General features: G+C 43.3%; 2 protein-coding genes across 2 annotated transcripts in view; one reads left to right on the top strand and one right to left on the bottom strand.

The window, feature by feature from the left end:
- ADPRM (ADP-ribose/CDP-alcohol diphosphatase, manganese-dependent) overlaps window positions 1–2739 on the bottom strand; it is an 11641-nt gene extending 8902 nt beyond the window's left edge. Inside the window, 1 exon segment of the mRNA XM_006878410.1 lies at window positions 2139–2739. Coding sequence (XP_006878472.1) covers window positions 2139–2739 — 601 coding nt within the window.
- Window positions 2740–11394: 8655 nt separating this feature from the next.
- LOC102828931 (protein SCO1 homolog, mitochondrial-like) overlaps window positions 11395–12417 on the top strand; it is an 18491-nt gene continuing 17468 nt past the window's right edge. The window contains exon 1 of the mRNA XM_006863508.1: window positions 11395–11766. Within this exon, the coding sequence (XP_006863570.1) occupies window positions 11395–11766 (372 nt within the window). The remainder of the gene's footprint in view (window positions 11767–12417) is intronic.

The following is a 12417-nucleotide window of genomic DNA, read 5'->3' as shown; positions in this document are numbered from 1 at the left end:
TTGGCCCAGGATCAGGCAGTGCTTTGTTCTGCTGTGCATAAGGTCACATAGGTCGGTACTGACTCAATGGCACCTAACAACAATAACAACATATCTAGATTGTGTTCTGGATGGTGTTATCATGTTGTTGGTTCTCAGTTTCCAAAGAACACCCTTTAGTCTATTTTATAAAATTGGTCTGGTTATTACAAATTCCTTCCATTTCTATTTATCTGAAAATGTCCTAATTTTGCAATTGTTTTTGAGGGGCAGCTTTGTGGGTATATGATCCTTGGCTGGTGACTTTTTTCTTTCAGAGTTTTGCATGTTATCCCATTGTCTTCTTGCCTGTGTGGTTTCTAAGAAATCAGAGCTAAGTCTTCTTGGTTCTTTTCCATAGTACTTTTTGGTTTCCCCAAGCTGCTCTCAGCATTCTTTCCTTGTCTTTGGTTTTGGAAAATTTGATCATGATATGTCTGGTGATTTTCTTCTAGGATCTATCCTGTTTCGTGTTTGTTCAGTCTCTTGTATGTTTATCTTCTCAGCTTTCATGATGTTAGGGAAGTTTTCTTCCAACTACTCTGACAATTTTCTATGTGCTTTTCATTATGTCTTCCTGTTCTAGAATTCCAATCACCTGTAAGTTACTTCTCTTCATGTTATCTCACATAACTCTTAAGCTTTCTTTAAATCTTTTTCACTCTTTTACTGATTGTTCTTCTAGCATACTAGTCTTGGGAGATTTATCTTCAAGCTCACTAATTCAGGCTCTCATTGCTTTGCATCTGCTCCTGTCAATGTTTTGTCCATTTCTAAAACCTTAACATTAATCTTCTGGATTTCTAATGGCAGGTTCTAGATCGTATCAAAACTTGCCTTTACTTTGTTTGTTCTTAATGGCGTTTTCCTGAATTCTTCTCAAGTTTTTTCTGTGTCCTCCTTGTTTTTCTTGATCTTTCTGTCAATCCTATGAAGGTATCTAAATATCATTCTTTTGAGTTTGTTTTTAGTCAGTTCCATGGCCTTCTATTCTTCAGAAATGCTCTGTATCTTCTCATTTGTTTCTGGGTCACTGTCTCATTTATTCGTGTGAATTAATTGCCTGTTGTCTCTGAGACAGTGTGGTGTTTTTGTATTTATATTTACTTGGTTATTGTATGCTGACTTGTTCTGAGGCTCTCACTATATCCTGTGGATGTAGTTGGAGAAGGGAAGTGTGTGCACTGTTCTCTGTCCCTGCACCTCAGTTTAGGGTGGGTTTGGCTGGTGTTGGCTGCTATCTGTCACTGGTCAGGTGGTATAGGAACTGATACTGGCTACTGCCCAATGGGTGGAGCTACACAGGGCACGGTTGTGGCTGGGCTGTATGATTTCTCCCTTGGAGATCATGTCTCAGACCCTCTATTCTAAATAGTCCTTCCTTAGTGTTCTGCTGCGGTGCTGTAGGGTAAGCACTAGACTGCTGACCTCAAGGTTGGCAGTTCAAACCTACCAGCCACTCCTTGGAAACCCTGTACAGGCTGAGAATGCATTGGAACCAACTCGACACACTTAACAACAACAACAGTCCTTTGTTATAACATAACCTGGTTTACTTACCTGATAGCACGTTTCACCATGGAGAAGGCTGTTTTTCTTAAGTGCTGTCGAGTCGGTTCCGACCCATAAACGACCCTGTATAGCATTTCCGAGGAGCAGGTGGTGAGCTTGAACCACAAACTCTGTGGTTTAAACCGACTCTGCAGTCCAGTGCATTAACCCACAGCACCACAGTAGGGCTGCACTATGGACTGTGAACCACAAGGTCAGCAGTTCAAACCCACCAGCTGCTCCTCAGAAACCCTATACAGAGTCACTGTGAGTGAGAACCGACTCGACACAACAACCACCATTAAAAAGGGCTATCTTTTGATAGCTCTGAATAGCTCACCCTAGAAAAGGTGCTCAGCATAGGGTAAGCATTCATGTATCTGCTAAGTAAAGAAATCTTGAATCAACTGCAATCAATCCGTGTGACATCAAGCTGCTGAGAAATCCTGACCCTGAACAACAGCAACGATATACTTTTACCTTCAGCGTGCATCTTCCTGCTGAATAAAAGGTAGCTGAAGAATTTAAAGACAATGTATTAAGATTCTCAGCTCAAAGGAACAATTCACCTTCGGGACTGTTCAATTCCGTGTTTGGATTATGCTCCTGCAGTATCCTCAGACATTGCTGGTATTTCGGAGAAGCCTGATCCACACCCAAGACACTCAAGTCATAAGCATCCAGTAGAATGAAGCGGAATTTAGGGAAGGGTACAAAATGGTAAGCATAATAATCCTCTGAAGGGACAGTCTCAGGATGATGTGTAATTTGGTCTTCTAGACACTTTGTGTTCAGTTTGGAGTTTGCCAAATAGTCTCTACTAAAGTTATAAAACTCGTGGTTGCCCCATGTATGATGAACTGGGACTTTGAGCATTTTGAATGTGTTTATAACCAGCTCCAGGGACTTTTCTGAGGCTTGCTGCTCTGCATTATAGCCATCGATGATATCTCCGAGCTGCAGTACACAACAGGGTGCGCTGGCTTCTTGATTCCAGTCTTCAATAGCGCCCTGCAGATGAAGAAGACTGTGTCTGTAATACCGCCTCCTGGTTCCATGGAAATTAGAGCCATCGTCTAGATCAGCGTACTGAATATCGGCTATCACTCCAAAGGAGAAGAGGTGTTCTGAACTCTCACATAGGGTTCCAGGATGGTGCTTATCATCCATAACCTCCAAACAGCTTTCCTGTAAACGAAATCAAGTGAAAAAGATAAAGTTATAAGCACCTTAATTTTTTAACCGGACTGAAGAAAATGCTAAAATGAATATTAAACTTAGTAGTTTAACTTACTAAGGGCCTTGGTATGGAGACAAGGTCTTTGGATGACCATAGATTAGAATGACCATGTTTGTACAACACTTCCAATTTCTTATCTGTAAAACAGATGATAACTACCATCCTTCCGGAGAGTAACAATTTACAAAAAGGTGTTTTCATTCTATTAAGAACTAGGCATCCTAATTGTAATGAAGCCAAATTCAAATCTGAAATAATTTCTTATTCTGAAGAAACAATACACTAATTCTAAACACACATATACTAACATCTTTCCACCAAATACTAAAATGCTTCTGTCAAAACTTCAAGGTTCTATTTGAAAGTATGATACTAATTCATCCTAAGTTATATACTAGATCCCCAATATAGGCTCCTTTCTATAAGGATAGGTCTTTCCTCTCTGCTGATGGGTAGTGGTGGTGTTAAGTGCCATCAAGTCAGTTCCAACTCATAGTGACCTGTATAGTTTCCAAGGAGTGACTTGTGAGTTTGAACCACTGGCCTTCCAGTTAGCAGACCAATGCTTATGTGACAGCACCACACCTGTACACCATGTGGGTAGGTTGTTGTTGTAGTTAAGTGCCATGGAGTTGGTTCCAACTCACAGAGATCCTGTGTAGGGTTTCTGAGGAGCTACTGCTGAGTTTGAATCATCGAACTTGTGGTTCAAACTGACCTTGTGGTCCAGTACTTATCCACTCCAGATATGTAACCTGAAATAAGTTTCTCAAATTTTTAAGCAGGAAGAGGCAGTGGAAATATGAAAAGAGTGGAATTTATTTTTTTTTTTTTACTTAAATATGTATTTATTTGGAGAGGAATAATTCAATAAAGAATTGGCATAAAATTACCTATGACACTGTCATTTCTGTGAGCAGAGCCTCTTGGTTGTTTAATACTTGGATTCTAATTCTAACTTTTTTTGTCTTTAATCTGAATATTGACCCCTTGACTCCCATAATCCAAGCAGGAAATAACTAATCTTTCTTTCTTTCAAATGACTACTGCCCTGGATTGTGACCAACAAGAGCAAGGAATTTAAACCACCACCATCCCTACACACACACACAAACAAAAATATATACTTTTATTAGTGTTTGCAATCTAAATTTGTAACCATCTCTTAAAAGAACCATGAACACAAAGGATTAAAACAAAACTAACGGCCAAGATCCTAAATTATCAGCTCTTTTTATTGTCAAAGATTGCAGTATAAATTGTTACTGGGAACCTGCATTTATTATTAAAACGTAAATCATTTGTGACATCTAAGAATCACATTGAGACTTCTGATCTGCAGTCATTTGCCCTATTAATATACCTACAAAGTCTCATGGACCCGTCTACAGATAGGTGAAGTCCTAATTATAAACGCTCCCGTACCAGATTTGGTAGCAACAACTCCACAATCGGCAACACAAATCAGACTCGCGTTTTACTTATTTGAGAATTAAGGGCCTCATTTGGAATCCTGGTGTGGTGCTATAGGATAAGCAGTGGACTGCTAACCACAGGGTGGCAGTTCAAACTTACCAGTCACTCCTCGGAAACCCTGTACAGGGTCGCTGTGAGTCGGAACCGCTTCTATAGTACTTAACAGCAACAACATACAGGGTTGCTATGAGTTGGAATTGACCTGATGTCCCTGGGTTTGGTTTCATTCTTTAATGGTCATCCCTAATGGTACACTTGCTAATTGGTCTATCCCCTAATGAACTTGGTTACTTTCCTTTATTCCCTAATCTGGTTGGATAGAAACCAAAACACCAAACCTACTGCTGTTGGCTCAGTTCCGACTCACAGCGATCCTCTAGAGCACAGACCTGCCCCACATGGTTTCCAAGGCGGTCGAGCTTAACGGAAACAGACTGCTTCATCCTTCTCCCAAGGAGCAGAGCATGAGTTTGAAGCCAACCTTTTGGGTGACAGCCACCAGGGCTCCCTGGTTTGATGTGTTATGTTGTGAAGCGCTGTCCAGTTGGTACTGACTCATAGTTACCCTGTATAAGGTTTCTCAGGCTGTCAATCTTTACAGGAGCAGTAAGCCTTATCATTCTCCCTTTGAGTGGCTGGTGGGCTTGAACTGTTGACTTTGTGGTTTACAGTTTATCCTCCAGAGCCACCATACTCCTGGGGTTGAATGTAACTAGCCCTAAGACATCAGTCTTAGAGTCCTGGTGGATAATACACCGGACCACAAGGTTAGTTTGAACCGCAAGGTGGGCAGTTCAAACCTCAGAAACCCTAGACAGGGCTACTATGAGTTGACACTTAACAACAAAGACATCAATCTTAGGAGTCCTAGTGTGACACTATAGGATAAGCACTGGACTATAAGATCAGTTTCAGCCACAAGGTTGGCATCAAACTCACCAGTTGCTCCCCTGCAAACCTATAGAGGGTCGCTGTGAGTTGGAACCCACTCAATGGCACTCACTTACCAACAACAACAACAACAAGAAAACAGCACTAGAAAAGAAATAGAAATCCTGAAAACTGGTTTGGAGTTCTCATGTTACATTTTTGTATTTCCTCATTTCTTCCTTCAGCCCTCATCTAAAGCCCCTACCAATGTCAATAAAGATATATACGCAGTGGTATATAAATGAGAAGTAACCCGATCGTAAAGGTGTAAAACTCAGATACAATGACAAGAAATGCAAAATTCACAGTGTCAGCTGAAGATCCCTAGTTCTAGTAGGTTTCACATTTTCTTGTGATTCCAAGAACAGATTAACAAGAGGAAAGAACCAAATAATATTTTAGCAAGTACATCACATGACACATTATTAGCAAAGCTTAAAGGGAAAATGATTTCTGAGCGTCCCTTTATCCCTTGACAAATGAGCTGTTTGTTTTAACCTTTAAATAAGGTTTAAAGGCTATAGCATCCCGGGATTAATCAGAGCCTTTAAGGAGACAATATGTACTATGGCTCAGCTAGAGGGACTTTAGTCCCAATTAATTTGATTTTTTCTCCAATAGACAGCTGTTATTTTTGTCTATCCAGCATTCACTTCCTGTTCTTTTGGTAACAGGGCATCTACCCAATTCCTTATTCTCAACTCATTTGGTTGGTGCTTCAGGCCTGACCTTTTATAAAAGCCCCAGTTCCCTTTTGGCCAGCAGGCAGGCAACCCAGTTGAGTCAATAAGCACTAGTTCTGGGATCTCTCTAAACCTATTAACAAAACCGCTAGCATACTGGTTACAAATCGGGCTGCTAACCCCAAGGTCGGCAGTTCGACACTCACTACCAGCTGTTTCGCGGGAGAAAGATGAGGCTTTCTACTCCCATAAAGATTTACAGCCTCAGAAACCCTGTGCAGGGTCACTATGAGTTGGAATCGACTCCACAGTACTTAACAACAACAACATTCACAAAACCGCAAGGTTGGCAGTTCAAACCCCCAGCTGCTCCTCAGAAAACCTATACAGGGTCGCTATGGGTTGGAACTGACTCCGACTCCGTGGCACTTAACAATAACATTAGCAAAAACTACTGGAGCTACCTCTGCTAAGAAGTTTCCTGAGCATAAACGCAAAAGGAAGTGAATCTGAATGACAATTAGTAGATTCTGGAAAACATTAAGACAATGCCCGGATCTACCAGTCCCTGCTATAACTATCCAGGACAAATTCATCAGCCAACAAATTCCCCTTTTAAGCTTACAACCAAGACTAATTGGCTTTCTGTCATGTATTACCAAACAGCCTATCAGAGACAGTTACCACTGAATAGATTCAGCCTGTGAAAAACTCTAAGCTACATTAAGACTTAAAACAACTTGGGAGAGTACCACCCACCAAGGACCACATGCTTCACAACAATGTGTTCTGGGGTAGAAGTAGTAAGTGGTGGTGGTGTGTGGTAGTCTGTTCCGAGGGTTTCCAAGACTATAAATCTTTACGAGAGCAGAAAGCCTCATCTTTATCACATGTAACAGCTGGAAGTTTCAAACTGCTGGCCTTCAGGTTAGCAGCCCAACTAGTAACCATTACGCTATCAGAGCGAGAAATCCAAAATGTTGGAAACTGATTTAAAAATAAATAAATAAAACAGGATAAGCATAGGGACTATACCATTTTATTAATTATTTTGAAAAGTATATTTCAACTTACATTGTGGTCTGTGAAGATCAGAGATATGTGGGCAGGGGCATGCTGTGAGTTAGACATTGGGCTGCTAACTGCAAGGCTGGAGGCTCCAACCCACAGTTTCTCCACAGGAGAAAGATGAGGCTATCTGCTCCCGGAAAGGGTCTCTATGGGTCGGGATGGACTCAAAGGCAATGGGTTTTTTTGGAGGTTAGGAGTTTAATGTGTTGGGCTAACTGCAGGCTCAGAAGTTCATACCCATCAGCCACTCCATGGGAGAAAGAGGAGACTGTCTGCTCCCATAAAAGTTTCGCCTTGGGAACTCTAACAAACAGTTCTACTGTCCTACAGAGCAGTCATGAGTTGGAATCAGCTCCATGGCAGTGGGTTTGGTTTTCTGGGGATTTATGTAGGGAATTCACTGGCACTATAGGATCAGCACTGGACTGTGAACCATAAGGTTGGCAGTTCAAACCCACCAGCTGTTCCTTGGAAACCCTATAAACACGGTCGTTGTGAATCGGAACCGGCTCGATGGCACTTAACAAAAACAACATTTATGGTTCCGAGAGTACCGGAGGGCTCAGAAAGATTAATCTAGAAAACAAAGAACCAAAGCCATATCCAGTGGACAAACTTAGAATTCAGAAGCATACTTAAACTGTGGAATGTTTTCAAAATACCCCCTGCCTGCCCTAAATACACATGGACTCCCATGTGGCACTGTAGGATCTGCACTGGAATGGCAACAAACCACATATCGGCGGTTTCAACACTATACATGGCCACTATGAGTCAGAACCGATTCAGTGGCACTTTACAACAATTTAACTAAATATACACACAAAAATATGGGAGTATAGGATAGAACATAATTGAAGTGGATTTCTAGTAATAGGTATATGAGGTTTATTCTACTTTCAGACAAGTTTTTTATATCCATAAAGTTCAAAAACTAATCCTATAATTCAGAGAAAATAAGGCACAGAAGAATTCGAAGTTAAGAATGTGCTTTAGAAAAGAAAGGGAAATAGCAAATGCCTGTTGAAATTTATTCTGAAAGTTTTGTCTGCACCACTTACCTAGGTTTTAGTTGTTGTTGATGCTGTTAAGTGCCACTGAGTTGGTTCCAATTCATAGTGACCCTGTATAACCGAGTTTCCAAGGAGCTGCTGCTGAGTTTGAACCTCTGACCATGTGGTTCAAACCAACCTTGTGAGCCAGTGCTTTATCCTACAGTGCCACACCAGGACTGTGGGTTTTAGATAACTCTTAAAATGAAGTGCTAAATGCTTTGAAATTGAAGACCTGTATGTGATTAACTTTTCAGTCTAGAAGCAGAGGTCCCTGGGACCATTAAGGGAGAAGAGCGGAGAACGGGACCCTACCCAGAGCAGAGACGATGACGTGGAGAGATGGAGCAGCTGGGGACTTTAGACCGAGAGAGGGAGAGGGGTTGTGTGCTGACGACCGGAAGGCAGCCTTGCAGGGTATACCCTTTGGTTGGTTGATGATGCATGGGATTGTAACCATAGCAATGAAACGATATATGATAGGATGAATGTAAAACTAATGTTTTCCCATGTAAACTATCACATAATTCACAATAAACATTAAAATAAAAAAAGAATGCCCAGCAATTTTTTTTTTTTGTAAAACATTAAGCATTATATGCATATGATGAAAAAGAAACTTTAAATTATATGTTTGAAAATATGTCTGGTGAGTCTAAAGGTAAATGTAACAACTGCAACTTTTTCTAGAACAGAAAAAGAAAAATTGCACAAGATTTTCTCTCAAAACTCCTACAAAAAGTCATTAAGTAGCCAGCATTTTGTGGAAGTGTTTTTGTCGTTAGGTGCTGACTGCAGTTTTTGTTATCAAGTAGGCATGCTGGTGTGGCACTGTAGGATAAGCTCTAGACTGCTAACCACAAGGTCGGCAGTTCAAACACACCAACCACTCCTCAGAAACCTTCTATAGCGTCCCTGAGTCAGAACCAACTTCAAAGCACTTTAACAACAACAGATTACAAACCAGGAGATCCATGTTGTAGTGTAGAACTGCACTTTGCAGGGTTTTCATGCTCCCACCCCACAGCCAGGCCTTTTTTCACATTGAAAGGGTTCAAAGGTCTCTCTGGAGTGCTTAACCATGTGTGCTACCAACTCAAAATGCCATGTTTCGTCCCACAATCACTAGGGCAAACATAGTTTCTGCCTCAGTGACAGCTTCCTGAAATTAAAAGTCACACAGGAAGTATGAAGTAATGGAAGAGAATTGGAGGCATTTTCCCCTCTTTATCTACATTTTGCAAATCAATTATGTGTCTATGGGGTGTGTGTGTGTGTGTGTGTATAAAACTGCAGCTATTAAGACAGAAACAACAGCAGATGAATGGAGGGGGAAAACAACCCACTGCCATCAAATGGCACAGAGGGTTAAGCATTGGGCTGCTAACAGAAAGGTCAGTGGTTCAAACCCACTAGCCGCTCTGTGAAAGAATGGCGAGCCTGTTTGTTTTCATAAAAATGTAGTCTCTAAAACTCTGCAAACAGTTCTATTGGGGTCTACAGTATTTCTATGAATATGAGACAGAAGGAATGCTAGTTAAAACGACTTTCACAAGGAATGAAAAAAATCAAAAAACTTACTGTATTAGGCAAATATACTGCAAAAGACCTCTTTAAAAGTGTTAAAAACCAAATTTAACAGTTTGAGGACTAAGGTGTGCCTGACCCAAGCCAAGGTATTTTCAATAGCCTCATATGCACATGAAAGTTGGACAATGAATAAGGAAGACCATAGAAGAATTGATGCATTTGAGTTATGGTGTTGGAGAAGAATACTAAAAGTACCATAGACTGCTAGAAAACCAAACAAATCTGTATTGGAAGATGTACAGCCAGAACGTTCCTCAGACACCTGGATGGTGAGACTTCATTCTGACATGTAATCAGGAGGGGCCAGTCACTGAAGAAGGACATCATGCTTGGTAAGGTGGACACTCAGTGAACGAGGTAGATTGGAACAGTGACAGCAGCAATGGGCTCAAGGAAAATAATTGTAAGGATGGCACAGGACCGGGTAATGTATCTATCATTCAGTTGTGCATAGCATAGCTATGAGACAGAACCGACTCGGTGGCTCCTAATAACAACTTAACCTCACCAGTAAGGGGCTGTATTATCCAAACAAGATAAACGGCCCCAGAACAAGCTAAAAACAAGAGAAAACCCAGAACAAGCTAAAAACAAACGGAAAGAGACTGGGGCACAGGAGAAGGCATTTTACCGAAGAAACTAGGACCCAAGGAAATAAAATCAAGGTTACAGTACACATCCACAAAACTTTGTTGAAGCCCCCTGGTAGTTCTTTGTACAGTGCTGTGCTTGATAACTAACATTATAATGTGAGGCTAACTGGATGCTTGAACTGCATGGTCGGCGGTTCAAGCTCACCAGCTGCTCCTCGGAAACCCTATACAGGGTCGCTTTGGGTCGGAACGGACTCGACAGCACTTCACAACAACTGGATGCAAAGGGTAACTTCAGTCACACTTTAGTCCTTTGTCGTCCTAACCGGTCAAATGATTGTGATTGTTATTGTTAAGTACCGTGGAGTCGGTTCCGACTCAACAGTGATCATGATTGTTGTTGTTATGTGCCGTGGAGTCTGTTCCGACTCACAGTGACCCTGTACAGGGTTTCCGAGGCTGTGTAAATCTTTACGGGAGCAGAAAGCCTTATCTTTCTCCGGCAGAACAGCTGGCAGTTTCGAACTGCTGACCTTGAGGTTAGCAGCCCAATTTGTAACCACTAGTGATCATGATTGTTGTTGTTAAGTACCGTCAAATCGGTTGCGACCTATGAGACCCAGTATAGGGTTTCCGAGGAGCAGGTGGTGAGCTTGAACGGCCGACTTCGCAGTTGAAAGGGCTTTGCAGTCTGGCGCTTTAATCCACAGCGCCACCCCAGGACTCCATGATTAGGAGAGGGGTAATATCAAGGATTATTTCAGGGGCAATGGATCGGCTTCTACTTCGATCAACAGCTTCGCGGTTCCACTTGGGCTGTCTGGACAGAACGAGGGTTACCCGGTGGGGGTGAGGGGCTGGTCCTTGGGCAGCGTTTTCTCTCCTAACAGACTGGGGGTGCACAATGGGGCGTTGCTAACTGCGATCGCCCAAACCCGGCGAGTTCAATCCAAAAAAGGTGCCCCCCACGATCATGGGTCACTGAACCCGGCTCAAGGCGTGGCCACTACCAGGGGCTCCTCTGCCCGATCCAGTCCCTCCCCTGCCAGCCCAAGTCTCGCAGCCCAAGCAGACACCCGGTCGGACCCGCCTTCAGCTGCAAAGAACCACCTACCGCCGCCCGGCTCCTCAGCTGACTGCTTCCTGACTACCACGGACTTTCCACTCAACCATCGAGCGACGCGGGCGGAATGAGCGCCCACGGTTGGCTTTCGGAGGAAGAGGAACCGGAACCGGAGGTCGGAGGGCGGGCTAAGGGAGGCGTGGCTCCTAGGCTCATGGCGGGTGGCTGGTTGGAACTCTGCGGGAACATGCGGTCTTTGGGTGGCCTATGTTGGCGTCTCATGCCTCGCGGACCCAGGCTTTGGAGCTCGCCCCAGGGGCCTTTGAGAGCCGTGTTCAGGCCACTCTGCGCGCGTCCAGAGGAAGCGTGGCTGGCTTCCGGGCTCGCCGGCTGCTACAGGGGAAGCCGGTTTCTTAGTACTGCGTTACCTCCACCACCAGGGTCGTCGGGGCCGGGCTCGAAAGGCCGTAGAGACCCAACGCGCCCCTTGCAGCCCGGGGTGAGTGCAGACCTGGAACCTTTCCATGGCTTGTTGCCGCTGTCTGACGACCCTTGTGCCCAGAGCCTCCGGAAGTAGGCGGCGTGGCCTGAAACTCAACTCAAGGGTTCTTAGGGTCTCATCCTCGTTTACCTTGGTTCCCCCGTAGCCCCAGGAGAGAACTGAGAAACTACGCCCTCTCTGTGTGGTTAGATAGTCGGCCTTGGGTTTCTGTCAGCCTTTGAGTCAAAATCATAAGTCAGCTTTTCTCAGGGGTCTCAACCTTAGATTTACCAGGACTGAAGAGTCAGAGCACTTGTGTAAATTTTGTCACTTGACTCCCCCTCGTTAAAGGGTCCATGAATTAGTTGACATTGAAGTTAATGTTCTCGTGCATGCTGGTGCCATATTTTGGGTAAACGTTTTATCACGTTCCAGTTGGGACCCAAAAAGATTTAGAAAGGCCTCGTGGCGCAACTGTAGCACATCTGACTCCAGATCCTAAGGTTGTGTGTTCAAGTCACGTTGGGGTCAAAGGTGTATACTGTTAACCACGGAAGTCTGCACTTCAAACACACCAGTCACTCTTTTGAAACCCTATACGCTATTGTTAAGGAGCTCTGGTAGCGTATTGGTTATGAATCAAGCTGCTAAGCTCAAGGTCAGCAGTTC

The sequence above is a fragment of the Chrysochloris asiatica genome, unplaced genomic scaffold (assembly GCF_000296735.1).
Source record: "Chrysochloris asiatica unplaced genomic scaffold, ChrAsi1.0 scaffold00054, whole genome shotgun sequence".
NCBI lineage: Eukaryota > Metazoa > Chordata > Mammalia > Afrosoricida > Chrysochloridae > Chrysochloris > Chrysochloris asiatica.
The sequence above is the reverse complement of the archived record's forward strand: the minus strand, read 5'-3'. Positions and strand labels throughout refer to the sequence as shown.